We start from the raw sequence: 21,269 nt of genomic DNA, 5'->3' as shown, positions 1-21,269 counted from the left end.
GCAATGGGTGAGAAACCCTAACAATGGAAGTCTTTTCCATCTCTAACATATGTGTGTGTACAGACTATTAAAAACCAAGTTTACTGGGCAGGGCCCTTGTCAGGGTTTATTTCCTTCCTTTAACATCTGTACCCTGTGAAGCATGGGACATACAGAAATTGTCTCAGTGTGGGAGGCACAGATATCATCTGGACTGAGAGGGTAATAATATTCATTAGATTAAAACCATAATAATACTTCAGTTCACCCTCCACCCCCCTCCATTATGGGAAAATGTACTGGGCTGAGCAAACGCTGATAGGCTCCATAATGCTACGTGGGCCTTACAGCAGAGTAAATGTAATACCTATGCTGTGGGTGTTATGAAGGCACAGCTGTGCTGCTGTAATGCCATGCTGGAGGTGCTCTTTAGGGTGATGGAGGGGGTTTTCCATCGCTGTAGTTAAGCCACTTCTCTGAGCAGCAGTAACTAGATTGACAGAGTTCTTCCATTGACTAGAACGGGGTTAGGTTGGCTTAATGATGTCTCTTGGGGGGGGGGGGGGTGCATTTTTCACACCTGTGACTGCTATAGCTAGGTCAATCTAACCTTTAAGGTAGACCAGGCCCAAATGCACTTGTGGGGGTTGCTGAAGAGATCTAGCTGCTTACTGAAGACCACCCTTCCTACTAAACTCCACACACAGCCTCTTTGTGTGGGAGAGCATGTCCGTCATTCAGTGCGCAGCCTTTTAACATGCTGTCATGGGCAGGATGTGAACCCCTACTCTAAGGAGGCTAGCCCCCGGCTTTGCCCCTTCCACACCCCCTTGCCTGCTGGAATGCCAAGCTCCCCCACACCGTGGCCAGAGGAGTCCTGGCCAAGCTGTCCCAAGCACTAGCCTGCCTGCCCCAGCTGCCTGGACCACCTGCAGGCGCATTTAACCGCCCCAGCCAACCCAATCATCAGCCCGCCCACTCGCCCCAGCCATGCTGGCCTCCCCTTTTCCCGCAATGCCAGCCAGCCACATAGTGCAGTGGCTGGCCAAGCCCCGAGCTCCATAGGCCTGAGCTGAGCCTCCGCCGGCTTTGGGGAAGAGCAGGAGTGAAGGTGGGACCTCGGGGCAGAGCATGAGTGGGGCCACAGTCTGGGTTTGGGGAGGCTTAGCCTCCCCTGGCCTATTATACCCGCTGCCTATGGATGACGTGGTGTTGCCCTTCTGAGCTGTGTCCCCATTGTGGCAAGGCATTAAGACTTGCTGTGTGTTGGTAGAGAATGCTTATCAATACAGGACTGAGCACTGACTTGCCACCTCCCCCTCTTAAGTTTTACAGGGAAGGGCCTGATTCCCCTTTCACTCACACTGGTTTTCTGCCACTGACTTCAAGGGAGTAACTCCTGATCTGGGTCAGTGGGGTGAGAAGAGAACCATGTTCAGTCATCAGGTTTCAGAGTAGCAGCCGTGTTAGTCTGTATTCTCAAAAAGAAAAGGAGGACTTGTGGCACCTTAGAGACTAACCAATTTATTTGAGCATAAGCTTTCGTGAGCTATAGCTCACTTCATGGATGTGGTCAGTGTATTCTTTGTCATGGATCTGTTCCTGTATGGTCTATGGGGGCCTCTACTGGCTGATGTGTGCATTAGATAGTGAGAGGGGAAAGGTGGAGAGAGGATTTGGGGATTGTTGACACCAGATGAATCCAACAGAGCACTTGCAGTGGAGGATCCTATGCTGCTTGAGTTTGTTGAGTTCAAGCATTTGTTGATCATTTGTCAATCAAATACAGAGCACTTTGTTTCTTTCTCTCTCTCCCTCCCACCTTCCCCCATATATGGGGATGTCTTCTAGAGTACAATCACAGGGTGATATTGCAGCTCAAGTAGACCTACCCCAGCTGGCTTTAAGGTAGCTAGTTTGGGTCCCAAAGGAGAGTCACATGGCAGCTCATGCTTCAGCGCTAGCCCCAGGCGTAGTTATCTGGGAGTAGTTGGCTGCGCTTGTACAGCATATGCTGAAGTTCATGCTGCCACAGTTTCGCTGCTCCACCACCCGAGCTAGCAAGATTAAAGCTAGCTCGGGTGCATCACCCTGTGATGGCAGTATAGACATACCCATAGAGAATGGTGCTGATCCTCTCTCATTAAAATCAGTAGGAGCAGGAACAGGATCCAAAGCACTGAATGGGAATCAAATAACCCTGAATGTTTGAGAATCTCACTGATGGGACAGGCACATCACGGGGAGGGCAGATACCTCAAGAGATCATGGGTTCTCTGAGACCTCAGGGAGGGGACCTTCTTTCTTTTGAACCTCAGGTCATTCCCTGAAAGCTTCTCCCCACCTTCAATTTAATCTTGAGAGCAATACAATAAAATGATTTAAATGGTGTGTTTTAATTCTGGCTGCTTGGAAATGGTCCCTTAATTTTTTCTCCCCAACAGATTATTGCAGTTTTTGACTGACTAGACTTGTTAACATGTGTTGATGTTTGGAAAAACTGAAAACCCCAAAACCAAGACGTTTCTGGTTGAAAATGTTCACTTCTTTGACAGAGAGTCAATTTTTTCCACTGAAAACAAACAAAATAATTTTTGCTTCTAAATTTTTGTCCCCAGCCCCCATTTTCTGTCCAGATCTAGACTAAACCCCCTAATGTCTCTTCCTTTTGGGATAGATGGGTGGTTTGCTGCTATCCTCTTCTGAAACCTATGTGGGAGCCCTAGACAGTTCCAGTTTAAAAGGTTATCTGTAATAATGGTAACTAATAATGCCTCTATAGTAATGTACATATTATGATATAGATAAACCTAATTAAAACAAATATTTCTATTAACTGTCAAATTATTCAGATTTGTTTAGGGATAATTCAGTCTTTTGAAATGATCAGCCCAGGACTGGATTTGTCTCTCCTCTATTGTGGCGGGTCTCTTTCAGGTCAGGGGTGAGGTGCGTTGTTATGGGGTAGAGGACACTATTGCTGCCATGACGATACTTGCTTTGGGAATAAATTGAGGCTTTAGGGTTATCACCAGTACTAAATTCCCTGTGCATTGAAATGACCAGGATAATAATCTGCACTTGCGTAGCACTTCGCAGCTGAGGATTTCAAAACCATTCACTAATTGAGCCTCTCCTCTCCCTTGTGAAGTCGGTAAAGGTGCCCATTTTACAGAATGGAAGCGGTGGCACAGAGGGATGAAGTGATTTGCTCATAGTGATACAGCATCTGAATCAGGAATAGAATCCAGGAATCCTAGCTCACTAGTCTAAGTGCTCGAGGGGACACACTTGGTGAGACAGCAGTAGAGCTCAAGAATTTCAAGTCTCAGTCCACTGTTTCAAACCATAGGACAGACATACATATTGTAGGTGGGCATTGTACTCAAGATAGCGTCTGAAAATGGCTTTGTTTGATTGCTAGAATGAAACAGAATTGGGAAGAATAGTGAAGTGTGATCAGCTGGGGTCCTAATCTGCTCAGGGGTTGCACATTACAGCTGCTTACAAAACTCCACCAGTGGGTTGGGCTGTAGTAAGGTCCAGGATACACCCTCTTTCCTCCTCCACAGGGAGGCTGTCCTAGATTTTTTTTTTCCCCCTCTCTCAGCTGTACTTATACCTCAGAAGCTAGAAGCCCTGCAACAAAAAAAGAACGAAGAAACACAAAGCAAGACTCAGCTAGCATGATGGCCCGGTGCGCTCCACAGCTTATCCGCACCTTGCTAAACGGACTTAATTTGGGCAAAGTTCAGTCTTTTCAATGCCTCAGAGTAGCGGAGCACAATCAGGCACCTGTCAGCCTGCAGCCAAAGAGAAGCTTCGGCTCCACACACAGGCTCCATGATGTCCCAAGGGACACAGGGTAAGCAAAAGACTCAACTCTACCTCATTTCTTCCAGGATCTTTCAGGAAAGACAGTCTGACCCCATCTACCTGGGGCCACGTGCCTCTATCTCAGCCTGCTGAGGTGCAGGGGTGGGACAGACAAATTAGTTTAAAAGAGGATGTTTAAAATAAATAGCAATCAATCCCCTAGCTAGGTGAGAATGGCACCGTGAATAGCCCAGTCTGTGGGAGGTAGGGCTTCACCTGTATCTAGAATGAAAGAGGCAAGGCCACCTGAGGGACAATTGGGGTGGATGTTATGCTGAATCTGTGCATGGTTCTTGCCCTGTGTTCTCACTAGCTTATTGTACATGGTGTCCTAAAGGGAGAGACGTCGACAGGGGGTTGAATTGGGACAGTAGGTAATATTTAGTGGGGCGTGAGTAGCCACTTAGAGCAAGTTCAGCTTGTGTTGTGCATACCTCATGTATTTAGATCTGAGTGAGTTCCAGCAAATGCTGGGGACTAGCTGGGTTCTAGTATTTCTCTGACTGTGGCAACATTTATGTACCTTGGGGGTGGAGGGAGAGACAGAGGCCCAGAGATATGCAGTGGCTTTGACAAGGTCACACAGCAGGTCAGTGGAAAAGCCAGGTTCCTGAGTCCAGCTGAACCGCACTTCCTCAGCCTCTCTGCTCAGACAGCCAAAAAGGGGGCCAATTAATGCAAACCATGACTGTGTTTTTTGTGATGTGGACCCCTGTTTGGTAGAAATTGGTCTGAGACTTGCATCATTTTCCCTTTGCGTCCAAGCACCCATGTCATAAATATAAAGGGAAGGGTAACCACCTTTCTGTATACAGTGCTATAAAATCCCTCCTGGCCAGAGGCAAAATCCTTTCACCTGTAAAGGGATAAGAAGCTAAGGTAACCTCGCTGGCACCTGGTGCCTTCCCTTTATATTTATGACAACCCATCAGAGAATAAATACACTCCGTCACTGCCAGTAGGGCTGGATTCCCAGTGTGCGACGACAGCTTCCAGGACCCATTTTCCAATATAGTAGCTGTACATACTCTAATGCCACAGGATGGTTTATATTTCAGCACCTGAGGGAAAGGTGAGGTCATGTTATGTGTCCTAAAGATGTCAAATACTTCACCTCAGTAACCATTTTTTCTCCAAAAAGGCCAGTGGGGTTTAAGGAATTACAGATATCCCCTCAGGGTTTTATTAGTGTAGTGTGGTGTGGGTTTTTGAAGGATGTATTCAACACATGGCCTGTGGCTGGCCAAGGCTTCTAGCTACAGCCACGTGAGTTTGGATTCCGACCTTGTCCTTCACTCCCCAGCTGGTAAGGCTGACAGCATCTGCAGGCAGCAGACCGTGCACTTCTTAGCCGGAAGCCAGCACCTCACATAGCACTGCACTGACTGTCACCCTCGCAGCTGGGAGCAGGAGGTTCTCAGGAACTCCTTCTTGGGGGCAATACAGCTGACTCTACAATTACTGTAGGGTTTGTTACACTATGAACATACAAACAGGAACACAAGTTGAGTGTTTTGGTTTTTTTTTTTAAATTCTCCCTGTTTTCTCTTGGATGGATTCCACCATTTATTTACATTTTCCCCTTGTCCCTAAGGATCTCCCAATCTTTACATCCCTCCACAGTTCTTGGGTAAACATGCTGGAGCCGTCTGCCTTCCTAGTGGATGGATCCCAATAAGAGCTTCTATTTAATCGGCCACAGGGGGCACTGTTGAGCAACATGGGTTCCTCACTTTCCACTCAGGGATGCACCCACCGTAGGGCAGGGACCAAGTTGCAAACCCACTTCTCGGTCATGGTACTACACCAAACAGTAACCAATGGCGGTTCTCGAGCATGTGAGCTCTTTGTGTAGAAGGACTTTAAGATCCCATCAGGATAGCACATTCTAGAGAGGCTCCTGTTCTTTGATAGGACTGTCTTTTAATGATGAGTCTGCCAGCTAAAGGATGGTGGAGACTATTGAGGAATAAGGACTGGGAGAAGGCCCATTCCTATCAACCCAGCTCTTCTTAAATTCACAAGGTAAAAATCACTTCCTTCTCCTTTTGCAGAATTCCAGCCCAGGGCCAGATCCCAGAAGCAGTTTGGAAATTGTGGGTGTCAGCAAATCCATCCTTGGATTAGCTGTTAAAAATGTCTTAAATCAGGCATAAACTGAGCACTGCAGCATCTGGCAGGTCAGGTATACTGCCTTACAGCTGCTTTCTGCACTTTTGAAAGAAAGTCCCCCAGGAATCAGAGTATGCCTCCTTGGGCCCAAACAAGCAACAGGTTAACCCTCTACAATCAGATCAAAGCATTTATATTTGATGCAAAAGCAAAGAGCCAATAGGCTTGGATTAGGGAAGGGGTATTTCACTGGCACCAAATCCTTGGGTGGCTTTAAAAGCAGAATATCAATTGAAAGCATAGAGCCCAGTGCTGCAAGCCTGCCTCTAATTTAGTGTGGTTTGTTATTACCCGTATTGCCCGTGATGTGCAGGCACTTTCCAAATACTTGAGAAGGATGGTTCCTGCTCCAAGGAGCTCACTGTCTAAGGACAACTAGTGAAGGAAAGAGGACCAAAGGCAATTTAGATACAAGGCAACTTCGCTCACAGTAAGCAGCACAGCAGTAGTGGCGTTTTAAGGACTTAAGTGTGGGCAGGGTAGAAGCCTTGCAGATTTACTCAAGGAGGTTGTGCCATATGTGGGGGGCAACACAGGAATAGATATGGAGGAGGTTGTGTGAGAAGCTGACCAATGGGGAACAAGGCTGGGGAATATAGGCAAAGCAGGGTGTTTGTGGGGGCAGGCTTGACAAGGGAGGCTCCTGAGGTAAATGGTGCTATTCTGTGAGAGTAAGGGATGCAGAATCAAATGCAGAGTTTCTGGGTGGGTCTGAGTTTTACCTCAAGTCTCTCACCAGTTCTGATGGTATCTTCTCTAACTGGTTCTGAAGGAGCTCCACTTGTGTTAAGGGTAATGTGGAAGGGTAATGTGTTAATTTCTCTGTGGAAAAGAAAGGGAACTTGTAGTTCTTCCAAACAAATGTGATCTGAGTAGGCTTTAATCTGCTAGCAAAGATTAAGAAAAATCTAGAAAAAGGGCCCAGCCAGCAAAATGGAAAACACAATATGCCACTTTATCTGACCTTAGAGAAAGGAGTTGTAGCGATAAACCTGTTTAATGGGACTTATGAACAGCCACTATCAACTGTTTTCCTTTTTAATTAGTTTGTTGCTTACTAAATTCTTTCCAGCAATACTTTTTGACACCATGCTTTTTCATGTGGCCTTATAAAATCTTTGAAAAAATAAACAAACATTTAAAGGGCCACTCACTCCTCTACTAATTTTCTGTATCATGTAGAGCCTGAGGGGACTAGTGACTGTGGGTGCTTCAGGTTTTGAGATGCCCAAATTGAAACATCTTGGAGAAATCTTCAGAAAATGCTGAGCACCTGCCTCTGAAAATGAGACACATTTAAAGTGTCTCAAATTGGATACCCAAAATCACTAGTCTCTCTTGAAAAATCTTGGTCCAAGATTTTGTTAAGGAGCAACAAGAGTTTTGCAAAATGTAATATGAATAGGAATTTGTCATTTTTACATCATGACAGATCAACAAGGGTTTTGAATCTTATGTTTAAATATTCCCCTGCAGGGTGGGAATAATAGTCTGTGAAGACCTGAGTGTGAAACTGACTAGTCTAGTAAGGCAGGAGATCCATAGAAGGAATGGTTGCTTACATCCATGCACCCATCCACCACATGCATAATAAGACAGCATGTTGTAACCATACGGAGGCAAGCTGTAGAGTCCTGTTTGACAAGCCAGTTGTCAAGCCAGAGAAATCTTCCAAATCATTTCAGTCCTCTAAACAGTGAGATTCACACTTCAGGATGTATGAGATTATCAAAGTAAACAGCCTAAATTATTCATTCAGCTTAACATCACTGCCTTAGATTAGTAAAGGTGTAATGATTTTTAAAAATAAAAGATTGATAAATACCTAGCAATGATAATGGGTTTGGCAGTTGTTGATCTAAAAGTGCCTTACAAAGCGGGTTATCATCGCTGCCATTATACAAGGAGTCAGTGGCAACAGGACTCGGGGTGCCTTATTCTCAGTCCAGTGCTCTGTCTGCGGCACCATGCTGTCACTCAGCTGCAACAGTACCCACTTAATCAAGTACATGACTTCGGGCATGATCCCACATTAATTTCTTATGCTGAATTCCCTTTGAAGTCAATGGAAGTTCCATGCCTGGGTGGTCGTAGCACTGGTGCCTTAGTGATGGTTGAAGCGCTAAAGCTCACAGAAGGTAGGTGAAGGTTGGAGTTTGCTTTTGCTTCTTCCAAAGCATTTTGCCCATCTCTAAGTGCAATCCCAACACTTTGCCTTTCCCTATTTTGAAGGATCCAATCCTTTTATTCAGTTTCTCGGACAAATAGGAAAGATTCCAGGAGGCACAGGCTTCAGACATCTGAGAAGAAGTTCCACAGACAGTTAAATGGCTTGTTCTGTTGAGAGAGAGAGAGAGTCTCAGTCAGTCTCACTGTTGTGGGGCTTGAAATGGCTCTGAATATTTTCTCTGCCTAGTAAAACGGGACTGTGCTGCTTGCCTCTGGCTGCAATAGGCCATTTTTGTTACTCATGTGATATGAGTGTGTATATAAGAACCCATTCCTCCTGTAGTACAGGTTTCCTGCTTGACTTCTCTCCCTGTTTTCATCTCCAGGGGGTCCTGTGCTGAAAAATGTTCTAGATATTGCTTTATGATTGAAACTCCCTGAAAAGCAATAGGCAGACCCCCTAATTTTAAGGTACATGATTCTCTGAATTATACCTTACCTATCTGAATTATGTGGCATTGGGAAAACACAGAGGGGGCTCCTGAAAATGACAAGGAAATAAGACAACCCTTCTGCTCCCTTCTACTGCCAGTTTAGATTAAATCTAGGCAGAGGCTTTTTCAAGAGATAATCATCAGTGTTTCAAATTTTCTACCACTGGAGACTACTGATGGAATCCATATTACTAGGATTCAAGAGAACAATTATTTAGCGAGATACTGTAACAAGGGCATAATCGTGACGATTAATGCTAGTGATCAACTATTATCTAAGAGTATAGATGGCGCTAGACACAATCATGGTGATTCTGGATCACTGGTGCAGAGTTAATCTGACCAGTAAGCTTGGTAGAAGGAAGGAATTTCAACTCTCTTCCCCACAGTGGAATTTTCACAGGTAATTTTTTTCACCTGCTTCTGAAGGATTGATCAGGGACCATTCATTACAATCAGGTAGGTATATGCTACATGTTCTATCCAATACATTTGGGAATGGTAGAGGGGAATGAAAACTGTCTGACCTAGGTTCACAGGTGCTGACTTTCCAAAGTTCCAGGGGGTGCTTGACCCCTGGCTCTGCCCCGACTCCTCCAAGGCCCCACCCTTGTCTCTTCTTACCCCACCCCACTTCTTCCCATCCGGTTCCACCCCCTTCCCTGAGCACACCGTGTCCTCGCTCCTCCCCCCTCCCTCCCAGCCTCCTGCACACTGCGAAACAGCTGTTCTCTGCAGGCGGGAGGTGCAGGGAGGGAGGGAGAGGCGTTGATGCGTGGGGCCCACGGGCAGGAGGTGCTAGGGGGTGGGGATAAGCTGATAGGGGGGCTTCTGATGGGTGCTCAGCACCCACCATTTTTTCCCTGTGGGTGCTCCAGCCCTGGAGCACCCATGGAGTCGGCACCTATGCTAGGTCCTTCTCATCTGTTTCTGCAGTCACTGATAGAAATAAATCAGTGGAGGACTCCCTATACCGGAAATAATTGATTTCTGCCTGCCGCACAGCACAGCTGGGGATGAACACATTGCATAAGCATTCCCAGGTGTTGCTTCAGCTATCTCTGGGATATCCCTAATAAACGAGTTTTCCCTCTGCTTACTTCTTGGGCTTTCTGAGCAAGTGAGCCTGATGCAACTGACCCTAAATACAATATAGCACATCCTTCGGGGCAGCTACACTGGAAACTTCAGAGTGTCTGGTATACGCTTAGGTCATTTGATTTTGTGTGCTTGCACTCTATGGACATATTGCTAAGAAATCGGTAGACTGTGTTATAATTTCCCAGCACATCTGAGCGTCACTGCTTGTTTCTTTGTCCCTTGGGTTTCCAGGAATGTGACCTTGCTGAGTTTTGCTCACTTTAAATCTTACTCTGACTGTGAGAAACTGGGTGCTGTTTCAGTCAGCCTTGTATAAGGGGCAAACCAGAGGATTGCAGGCTTGGCCAATTCTCTCTACTAAACAAACACATCATTCTCAAGGCTGAAAAACCTTCTTCTGATGCCAGCAACGACAAAAGCAAGGCCACCTGGCTGCAGCAACACTTCTGTTGCTCAGGAATGTATCAGAAGCTGCTAGATGGGTGACATCCCTTTCTAGAGGGCTGAGAGAGCAACCTGCAAAGTCAACCAGGGAGACTGAGCTGCTCTGAAGTTCTGTTGGCTTTGGAGACAATTCCTGCCTTTTGAATTCACAGGAGTATGGGCAGGTCCCCGTTCAGAGGTGCTATGCAGAACGATGCCATTGTATTCAGTGTGCCACTCTGTCAGTCCATCAAGTTCTGAACGGCTCAGAGAGCTGGTGGTGTGATATGCTACTAGGCCAATATTGTTTACTATTTGGCTGTTCAGTGGTTGATGGGAAATGAGTTGGGGGAGGGTCTCAGTCTAGCTCCTATGGGACAGATGTCCCCACATGGGTGGCATGAATTGGCCATCTTCTTGTCAAAGTTGGTGTAGAGGGCAAAAGCTTAGAAAAGAGATGACTGGGGCGGGGGGTGGGGTATAAGAGAGCTCTATAAAATCATGAATGGTGTAGAGAAAGTGAATAAGGAAGTGTTATTTATCCCTTCACATAACACTATAACCAGGGGTCACCCCATTAAATTAATAGGTAGCAGGTTTAAAACAAACATAAGGAACACAAGGCACAGTCAACCTGTGGAATTTGTTGCCATGGGATGTTGTGAAGGCCAAAAGTGTAACTGGGTTCAAAAAGAATAGCTAAGTTCATGGAGGGTAGGTCCATCAATAGCTATTAACCAAGATGGTCAGGGACACAACCCCATGCTCTGGGTATCCCTAAACCTCTTATTGTCTGAAGCTGGGACTGGATGACGGGGATGGATCTCTCACTAATTGCCCTGCCCTGTTCATTCCCTCTGAAGCATCTGGCACTGGCCACTGTCAGAAGACAGGATACTGGGCTAGATGGACCATGGGTCTGACCCAGGATGGCTATCCTTATGTTCTTAAGGACTGAATGAGATACAGAGGCTGATCTTTTCCTCTCCTCCCTGGAGGTGGTTCTTCTAGGTCAGTGTTGGCAGGATAACTATAGGACTTAGGTTTCTTGGGCTGTCAATTTAAATTGCAAATTCCCTTCTGCAAGAATGATTTCCACCTCATCTGAGATTTCCACTTCTCTCTTGGATGTTGTTTTCGGAGCCCCTCACCTGTCACGTTCGCACTGTCGGTCCTGATTTTGTAACCTTGGGGTGTGAGGTTTATGACGTTTTACTGTAGTGATTTTTGAACCTCAAAGCATTCAGCAGATGGTGAAGTTCAGCATCTGTAATTCAGATGTAATTGATCTGCCAAACCAGGCCAGAACAGGTTGTTTCATGAGATTTCCAGAGCCAGCATGCAGCCAGCTTCTCTTGGGGTGTCTCGACAGCTTTGCTTCCAGGAGGAGCCCAGAGCAGCGCAGGCAGCTGTGAAAACCCTCAGCGATGCAATTGTTAGCGACATTCTGTTTAAGCCTGGGGCAAAAAAAGTCTTTTTTTATCTGACTTGTTTGGCCACCCCTTAGGTATTGTGGAGGTAGCACTGTGTGGGAAGCACAGTTGGGTTACCAAAATCCTGCCTCTGTTCTTGCACAGGAGATGTGTAACAGAAATACACGAGCCACAGAAATGCTAATGGGACCCATATGACTTTTAGGACCTCCATATGATGAAGCTTTTGTGCTTGCAGTTTATAGATCACAAAGACTGTGAATGTTTCCTGCCATGGCATACCTTGGGGAACCCAAGTAAAGTCACAAGTGTATGTTTTAGAGCAGGCTCGGGGACCAGCTGTGTTTAATTGATAGCCCTCTGTTGTGATCCCCCTTTCTATACTACATTCTCCATAGTTCCCTGTCTCTTTTCTCCAGCCAACAGAAATCTGATTAGGTTGCATTCATGCAAAGAAGGGCATATGGGCTGGGTGATTTAATATCCAGAGAAGATCCCTCTCCATCTTTTGACCAGCAATTCAGAATATCCTAAGCAAAGGCAGAAAGAACCCATCTCAGGTTTTACACAGTGCTTGCTGGGTCTGATCTATTGTTATTGCTATAATGCAATAGTTATATTACAGGCAATGTACCTAGGCTGATTTGTTGTAGGCATCCCTGCAGAAATGGGTTGTGAGTTTTATGCAGACTTCCAGCCAGAATGGGCATATTCAGAAAAGTCCCTGGACCTTCACCTTCACATAGAGTTTTAGGGCCAAATCTAGCCTAGTGAAAATGGGGGCGATTTCCATTCATACACTAAAAGCTGTATCCCCCTTATGTTGAGGATGAATTTTCCTTTTAGTGTATTATCAAGGCTCTCGGTGACCCTTTCGGGGTTGAACTAACAAAGAGTAGAAATGGAGCATTTAGCAAATAATCCTCCTGGGGGAAAAAAAGAGCGAGCCCCTGTTGCATAATTTAAATCTAATCCTGAGCAGCTTTACCATACAGTATCCTCACTTCACTCCATATAGGATTAGCCCAGAGAGGCCCCCCCACCCCTAGCAATAGCAAATGTCTAGCAAGCTCTTTGGGTTTAAATCAACAGTCTCCCACCCCTTGCCCATACACAGGTACGCTCATTCACCCTTAACCACATGTCTATTCTTAGAAACATTTGAGGAAGGGGTAAAGTTTGTGTCCATTCAGATTTGAATGGCTGTAGTTTGCCCTTCCCTGTGCAGTGAATGGCAAGGACTGACACACAATATACGTAGTGTAAGTACTTTCATGCAACTGCATTGTAGCCTTTCAAGAAGCTGGGTGCTTATGTAAATTCCTCATGTGATCACTGCCTCGTTCTCCTGCTCAGCCGGCAGCTGTTTCATAGGTAGCAGTGGCCCAGCTTCCACTGACCTCCTGTAACTTGTTTGACAGCTCTGCGGACAGAGTGACGGTGCATTTTATAAACCGGGATGGAGAGAGACTCACGGCCACAGCCAAAGAAGGGGAGAGTTTGCTGGAAGTGGTGGTTAATCAAAACCTGGGCATCGATGGCTTTGGTAGGTGCAATAATAAAGCTCCCAAGGGTCAAACACAAAATGTGAAATAAACAATGCAGGGAATTGCGAGACTGAAGACGCGCTTGCAATGGTCTGGCAACGTCACTCACTGTTCTGGTTATCATCAGTTCTGCAGTTGGGTCAAACTCGGATCGCTGAACTGGGGGCCAGCTCCTCTCTCTCTCTGCCACACAGTCGTTAGTGAGTATGTATGTGTCCAGGGTGCAGGGCTTTCACATCCCTGTCTCATTTAAAGGGCCAGAGTGGCAATATCTGTGCAACTCCCATCCTAGCTGGCACCCCCTGGACTGTATTAATGAAGTTATTTATTTATCTGGATGTATCAATTATGTTCATATTTCAACTATGTATTCATTTGGCTTTGGGATCCTTCTGGTTAAGAGGTGCGGGGCCGCCAGTAAATGTGTTAGTAGCAAGACTGGCTCCTTGATTTCCCTCTGAAACCACTCCTGATGTACTTTCGGCCTGGGTATAGGCAGGGCCACCTCTTTTCACAGTTCCTCAAGAGTGTCTACTCTCCCTCCTTGCTGTTCTCTGATGCACTGTGCTGACCCTTCCCACTTCCTGCAGGTGCCTGTGAAGGTACATTGGCCTGCTCCACGTGTCACCTCATCTTTGAGGAGGACGTCTTTCAAAAGTTGGATGCCATTACAGACGAGGAGCTGGACATGCTGGATTTGGCCTATGGACTCACTGATACGTAAGCATTTTTGCCTGTTGGAGTTGGCACACAGAAATGTACCACTTTCTGGACTGGGAATGTTCTGTCTCGCTCCTCGTAGTCTAGACTCTTAGTGTTTATAAGGCACCAGTAACTCAGAGGGTGTAATTTATTTTCTATTACGAACGTGTCTTAAGAATCTCCTTCTTCTGGGGGAGTGGGAGGGTAGTCCTAGCTCCGTCCTTTGATAGCTGAGCTGTTGAATGAATCTGGAGACAAACGAAATGGTATGGGCATTGGCGGTGGGAGCTAGTGGGCTCTTTCCTTTGCCACAAAAATGTATGAAACTCACTCTGTTGTCTGCTTTTCAGATCACGTCTAGGCTGCCAGGTGTGTGTTAAAAAGGCGATGGATGGTCTGACTGTCCAGGTCCCCATGGAGGTTGCTGACATGAGGAGAGAGCTGGAAGTGGGAAAGCAAAGCAAATAATAATATTAGTAACTGGCATTGGCACCTGCACAAAGCCTTCCCTTAGATTTATGTGTGTTTTTTTAAGTATATTATATTTTGTTGTCTCCATTGAGCCTTGTGACCAGTTTGCATTAGGTCACATAGGCCCTGATTCAGAATCCATCCCTATTCAGCAAAGCTCTTCCTTACACATGTGCTAAACTTGAAGGACTTAAGCACATGCTTAGAGTTAAGAACCTGCTTAAGTCCGCTGAAGTTCAACAAGACACCTCAATGTTTTGCTTAAATGCTCTGCTGAAGTAGGGCCATAGTAAACACAGGTGATTCTCTCCCTTCCTTGAAGTTAAGGACATCCCAACAGTTACTGTGAATGGCGAATTTTGCTGGATCTGGCTACTTAACTGTAGAGAGACTTCCCATTCTGACATAGTTGGGGGAACGCTAGTGCCATAAAATCATAACTGCATGGATCAGCTTGATTAAATAGTCTGTTAGTTTGATAAATAGCAATGGATGGGTAACCTTCAGGATTCTGCCATTTTACATAGAAATGGATTTTTTCCCATAAATATGAACTTCTTGTGCCAATGTGCACTAACTGTGCTAATTTCTCCAAATATTTGCTCCTTTCTCCACTATTGTATCACATTCTAACTCAAAAATAAAAGGCTAATCACTGGGTTTCTAGACCAATTAAATTTGTTTTCCTGATGTGGTTGATAGTACAATGAAAGAAATGGAGATCTGGGGCATGAACATGCAGTTGCTGTTTTAAAAGATATATTTTACCTCCTGGATTCTCTCTTGATGGGCATGTCTAAGATGCAGTCAGAGGTGTGACTGCAGCCTGTGTAGTCATACCCAAGATCACTTGGATCTGTCTCAAATAACAATAGCTGTGAAGCCACAGCAGCCTAGGGTGAATAACACTGCCTGAATAACCCTCACTCTCCCTTAGACTTGAAAGCCCAAGCTGCAACATCTACTCAGCTCTTTTTAATGCACTAGCACAAGTCTGTAGACCTGGGCTGAGACACTCACTCCCAGAGGCAGTGTAGAAATGTCCCGTGTGTACTCAAGCAGCTAGGCCACTGCTTTGGCTTCACTGATATTAGTATTCCAGCTGTCTAGACCAAAGCCAGCTCTGGTATATAGACACATGCTGTAGTCGCCTTTCTGATTACAGTGTAGCTGTACCCTATATGTTTGAGTGAAATTTCTAAACTTGCCACTGAAGCCACATGGACATTTGAAGTCTATATTCAGGTTTTCCATTCAGAAATCTTTCTCTCAGAAGTAAGGATTTGGTTTCAAATTCACAATGCATTTAGCAGGCAATCAAAAAACAATGACCTAATGGGAAACTGTTTATCAGCATCACAGACACTTCCATATGCTTGCGATATGTTTTAGTGATGAAAGGGAGTACTTTTTCACACAATGCATTATTAGACAGTGGAACTAATTGCCACAAGATAATATTGAGGCCAAGAATTTAGCAAGATTCAAAGAGGGGCTAGACATTTATATGAATAACAAGAATGTCCAGAGTTGTTATAGTTGATGCTAATAAAAGAGTACTGCAAGGGAGATAAAATGTCATGTTTCAGGGTTTAAGATAATCTTTCAGAGATTAGGATAAAACCTTCTTCAGGGGCAGATTTTTCCACATCTGTTTACTAAGGGGTTTCTTGCATCTTCCTTCAAATTGTCTGGTGCCTGACATCTGCCATAAATCTGCTTCTTCGCATGTGCAATCCCACGTGGCTGATTTCAAACACCTAGCCTGGTTTGGCTGGGATTGCTAGATTGCAGATTGCTAGATGCTGATGTGAACCATTTGAAACTGGAAAGCATGTGAGAACAGGCTCTCTGGTGAGATTTCCAGTGCCTCCTGCTCCTGAATGAGCTGTCAAGAAAATGAAAAAAGCCTTTCTCTCAGTGATTTGGCACAGCCCAGGCTGGAAACCAGCAGCACTTACATGAGAAAATGGAACAAAAAAGTTAGCCAAACTCCTTCAAATAGCAAAGATTCTAGACAGATCTTATTGTAGTTGACCTGATGTTTCCAACCATACTGTCAATGGTAAAATAATCCAGTCTCATTGTCACCTGCATCTTATGGCATTTTTGTTTTTATGCTCCCTCTGTTATTTCTATACGGATTCCATTGTTCTTAGAAATATGCTCTGCCCTGCATTGCCTGGGTGGCCTGCAGGGTGTTTTGAGCTGCTGCTTTGATACCGAGAAGGTGATACAAAAAGAGAGAGAACTTAGAATCATAGGGTTGGAAGGGACCTCAGGAGGTCATGTAGTCCAGCCCCCTGCTCAAAGCAGGACCAAGCCCCAATTTTTGCCCCAAATGGCCCCCTTGAGGATTGAACTCACAACCCTGGGTTTAGCAGGCCAATGCTCAAACAAACTGAGCTATTCCTCCAGAGGCAAAAATACTGCACTGGGTTGTAGCATGAATTGTGTATGTAGGGTAATGACAGCACAACATGCTTCACCAGAATGACTCTCATGCTCATGACTTCTTTAGACTCTGAAGCAAGTTAAACCCCACTATAATAATAGGGCTCCATCCAGCTTGCTCAATGCACGTTGCCTCACAATATACTCCCAGAGCACTAGGGAAGTGGTATCATCCCTATTGTACAGAAGGGGAACCTGAAGCACGCAGAGGGGTATTTTGTTTGTTTTTTCTTTTTAAAGCCACATTTTTCTGGCTTGGGCCAGGGTTTTCAGCAGTGACTAATCCATTTTGGGTTTCTGAGTACCCAGCTAGAGACCAGCTAAAGGGCCCTCATTTTCAGAGCATGGGTGCTCAGCACTCTCTGAAAATCAGCTCAGGCACCCAAAACCACTAATCCTTTGCTTGGACCCAAGAGTTAGGCACCTAAAGAGAAGCAGACTGATTTTCAGAGCTGCTGGGGCTCCTGGTGATGTCCCAAGAATGAGGCAAAGGTAGTTAGTGTTGTCTTACTAAGTGTCTACTGGGCCTAGTGCCTAATGTGGTCACCTTCAGTCCAGATGGGATTATACCCGTCATTCACAGTTTGCTTGGTTTTGAAAAGTTCCATCCTGGATAGTCCCCAGAAGCAAGCAAGTAAAAGGGAATGGCTGCGACTGAGCTAATAATCCAAAAGTGAGCTGCTCTGAGGAACCGCTCGGAGCAGAGCAGGAACGACCTGATAGCTGAAAGCAGTTAGGCTGTGTTCTAGCAGCAGTCCTGGGACTGTGCAGAATGGGGGCCTTCTGAGAAGCAAGAGACTGGCCCCTCCCTCTGCACTTGGTTCTTCCCGTATTTGCCTGAGGAAACCACACCTTTGGATTGTGTCACCACTATTAAGGAGCTGGGGAGTGATAGCAGCAACAGCAGAGGCTGTTGGGGTCCAGTTCCTTATTCCCCAACATGCATTAACCAGAGACATGTTCAAGTATTTGCATGTTATGGGCCTATGTTCTTTTGCTTCAGTGGATTCTTTTGGTGGTTGGCACAAATGTACTACTAATAAAGGTTTAATAATAACAAAAGTCTTTCCTTCCCTCACAAAGCATCCCTCAGAAAAATGAATCTGTGTCTTCCATATCGCTACTGTTACGTAGGTTCTTCAGCAACCCAAACCATCCCGAAAATTCAGGCAGCATAACACATCGCACATATACACCCCTCACCTCAGCCAAGTAGATAGAATTGATTTGCAGGGGTCTCTGAAAGTGAGTTTGTACATCAATGCTATTGTATGGTGTGCTACAGTAAATGCAGTAGGGTGAGTTAAGGAGGGAATTTCTGCTTGTCGGTTGAATTTTCTTGCTTTTATCATGCATTTTATGTCAGACCCTTAGTGTAATGGGAATAAGAAAATTATCATTCTAGAACCCTGGTGACTAACATTCTAGAATTCTGACCTTTTCAGTATTCCATATTTTTAATCCATGTTCCTACCAATCACATCCAGGTGCACAGCATTAATATTTTTAATAATGATACTTAGCACAACAGAAAGATACATAGATTTAGATTAATTAGAACACCAGGACTTCAACTATTCAAGTGTAAGGAGTTTAAGGTAGAATAGATAATCTGATTATGTGGAATCTGTTTCTGAACTAAGATGGGTCCAAACCAAATTATTTATCTGCACCTCCAAACTCTGAGTTTTGGCTAGAGTGAGAATCTGGATTCTCAGCCTTGGTTTTGTGTTTTGCTTTGCCACACCAAGCCCTTACTGATGAAGTTTAGTAAAACCAGAGCAAAATTACCCCCTTGATCACAGACCTTTAGTCAGGGTCATTAAACATAAAGCTTGACTTGCCAGAACAACATTGCTAAAAACAGCTCCATGCGGTTACTTGAAGAGAGAGACTTAGGCTGCCGGCTACAGTCCGAGGAGTCATTCTTCTAGGTTTCAACTGGACACAAGGCAGCACTCTCTGTACAGCAGCATCACCAGCTCCTTCAACAAAGATAATAAAACAAGGCAGGGAATGTAACCTTAGTTCCTTTTAGGACACCCTCCCCACTCTGCACCCTTGATCTTCTTCCGCTTCTTATAATCTCCTCTCCAGTTTGGGCACTGAATTCGCATCCCATGACTCAAAACACCTACCCATGTCAGAAGGCTTTCACAGAGCAGCAACGCCTGTGGATGCACTTGGAGGAGTGCTGAAGTGAGTCCCATCCAGCCCTTTTTGGCTGCTGGAAGATCACCCCAGGTCCTTTAGGTAATGTGGAACAGAGGATAAAAGATTGACACCCTCCAAAAATCCACAATAGGCTTTTGATTTCTGCTGCTTTTCCCTTAGGACAGCATCACTGAAAAAGTACAGCTAGCAGAGACTAGGGGTAGGGTAGGGTTGGGTTTATGGAAACATTGCCCTGCACAGGTCTTTCCTACCCATTCAGCCCAACACCAGTAGGTCAGATTCAATTTCCCAGCAGGACGATTGGAAGTTCCCAAGTTTATTTCAGCATTACAAGAGCGTGATGCAGCATCAGGGCTTCAGAGTCACTTTGATGAGTGTCTAGTTTGCCACTGCAGATTTAGCACCCTATGCGATACAGCCCCTCACACAGTGTCCTACATGACAACCTTTTCCCAGTCGTGTTTCTTTGTCTCATTGCTGCACTGAGGCAGGCAGAAATAGGCAAAGGACAAAGCAGTGGGAGGCATTTTGTGAAGAAATACAGTTCTTGACAGGGCCCTCCTGGAAATGAAAGAGAGACAACACCTTGCCCTGATCATCTTCTGTCCTTTCTCCCAACTCCTGCTCCTTTCCCCTAGCAGTGAGTAGTGGTGTATGTATAGCACAACTCACTGGCAGAGGGCCGGGTCACTACAGAGCAAGGATGTTGCTGTGTTGTGTGGTGAAGTACTTCAGCATTAGAGAAGGGCCTGGATGCAAGCAACTTGAACAGTGGCTGGTGACTATGAAATCTAGCTCTAAATTGAGTAGCCGAGTATCTCCACCTCATACTTGTGGTAGTGGGTCCTGACACTAGAACAAGGCTTCAGTTCCACATGGCAAATACAATCCAGCATTAGCCTCTATTCTGTGCTGTCACTTGGAAGTGATTCACATTTGATTCCTTGCCTTGGCTTCCTGCTCTTGGAGCTGCAAGTGCTGTGGTGGCTGCAAGCACATGAGAAGGAGTCTCGGGCATTACTCTGAAATTGCCCTCCTGCCCCGTGAGTCCTCTGAGTGCATTAGGGAAGTTGGAATATGCTTTTTGCCATAGTGCCACACCTCAGAAGGGGTAAATAAAATAACCAACATCACCTTAGTCACTGGCGATGCACGAATGCTCTGGTTATTTCCACCATAAACGCCCCCCCCAATTTTTTCCCTCCATGCTGTGACTTTCCCATGTGAGAGCCAACAGGTCTGGCTCATTGCAGCTTCACCCTCCGTGCTCTCTTACTTATACTTCAAAGCTGGGCCACAAGCTGCTGCTGAAAGCTGTCAGTACCCCTTCCCTGAGTCCATGTTCGAGGCCACATAGCCAGCAGGTGACAATTGAGTGATTAGCTGCTGGCTGACAGGATCGAGGACTGTCACATTCCCATTCAGAATATGGCTGCCTTTCCAGGAAAAGGGTCTTAGGATGAGAAGACTGTTTCCTTTGATGTGTACATAGTAAAAATAACCCACGGTCCCCATTAGCACATGTACTCCCTGGCTGGTGGCACAGAGATGGGCCCACCACCCAAAAGGCTGCCTGGGAGACAAGGGCTGCTGGGAGAAAATCCACTATAGAGACATCCTGGGAGAGCTGTTCTCCTGGGTTTGTTGATAGGTCAGAGGTGGCAGCAGGGATTCTGGGAGGAACAGCTATAGCTGAACCTTGCACTAGAAAGGTTCCAGTAAGTCTGGAGGATGAGGGAGCAAAATGTGCACTCGAACAAAATGGGCCTGAGGTACATGAGTCACTGCCTCTCTGAGGCAACTGAAATGGTCTGCTCTGTCCCTGCTCTATAGTTCTGGTCAGGCGCAGAGCATTGTTGGTTCATGGCTGACAGCTACACAACTCCCCTTCCTGAGTGACTGTCACTGGTGTCCCTTCATGGCTTAGCATACAGCCTTTCAATATGGGTCAGTCCCGCTTTGACCAATAGCCATCCCCTGTTCTGATTTCAGAAGGTAGCCCCAGGGGAAATGTCTACACAGGAGCCAGCAAATGTAATTTCCAGCTGAAGTAGCCATACCCACACCTGCATTAATCAAGCCAGCATGCTAAAAATCGAAGTGCAGCCATGGTGGCATGAGCAGTGGGAGGAGCTAACCACCCAAGCTTGTATCTGGAGGTCTCTGATGGGATAATACTTGGGGCAGCTAGCCCGTCCTGCTGCTCATGTTAGTGTGGTTACACTGCTCACTAGCTCCATCAGTGGGTATATCTACACCTTCCAGCTCCAGTG

General features: G+C 45.7%; 1 protein-coding gene across 1 annotated transcript; it reads left to right on the top strand.

The window, feature by feature from the left end:
- Positions 1-3,530: 3,530 nt before the first annotated feature.
- On the top strand, positions 3,531-15,027 carry LOC140916950 (adrenodoxin-like). Its single transcript, XM_073358845.1, has 4 exons — positions 3,531-3,844; positions 13,069-13,193; positions 13,785-13,914; positions 14,247-15,027. The coding sequence occupies exons 1-4, from the start codon at positions 3,666-3,668 to the stop codon at positions 14,362-14,364; spliced, it is 552 nt and encodes a 183-aa protein (XP_073214946.1). The 5' UTR covers positions 3,531-3,665; the 3' UTR covers positions 14,365-15,027.
- The last annotated feature ends 6,242 nt before the right edge of the window (positions 15,028-21,269 follow it).

Source organism: Lepidochelys kempii, chromosome 9 (assembly GCF_965140265.1).
Source record: "Lepidochelys kempii isolate rLepKem1 chromosome 9, rLepKem1.hap2, whole genome shotgun sequence".
NCBI classification, from domain to species: Eukaryota; Metazoa; Chordata; order Testudines; family Cheloniidae; genus Lepidochelys; species Lepidochelys kempii.
Note: the sequence above shows the minus strand (reverse complement) of the source record. Positions and strands in the feature narration are given on the sequence as shown.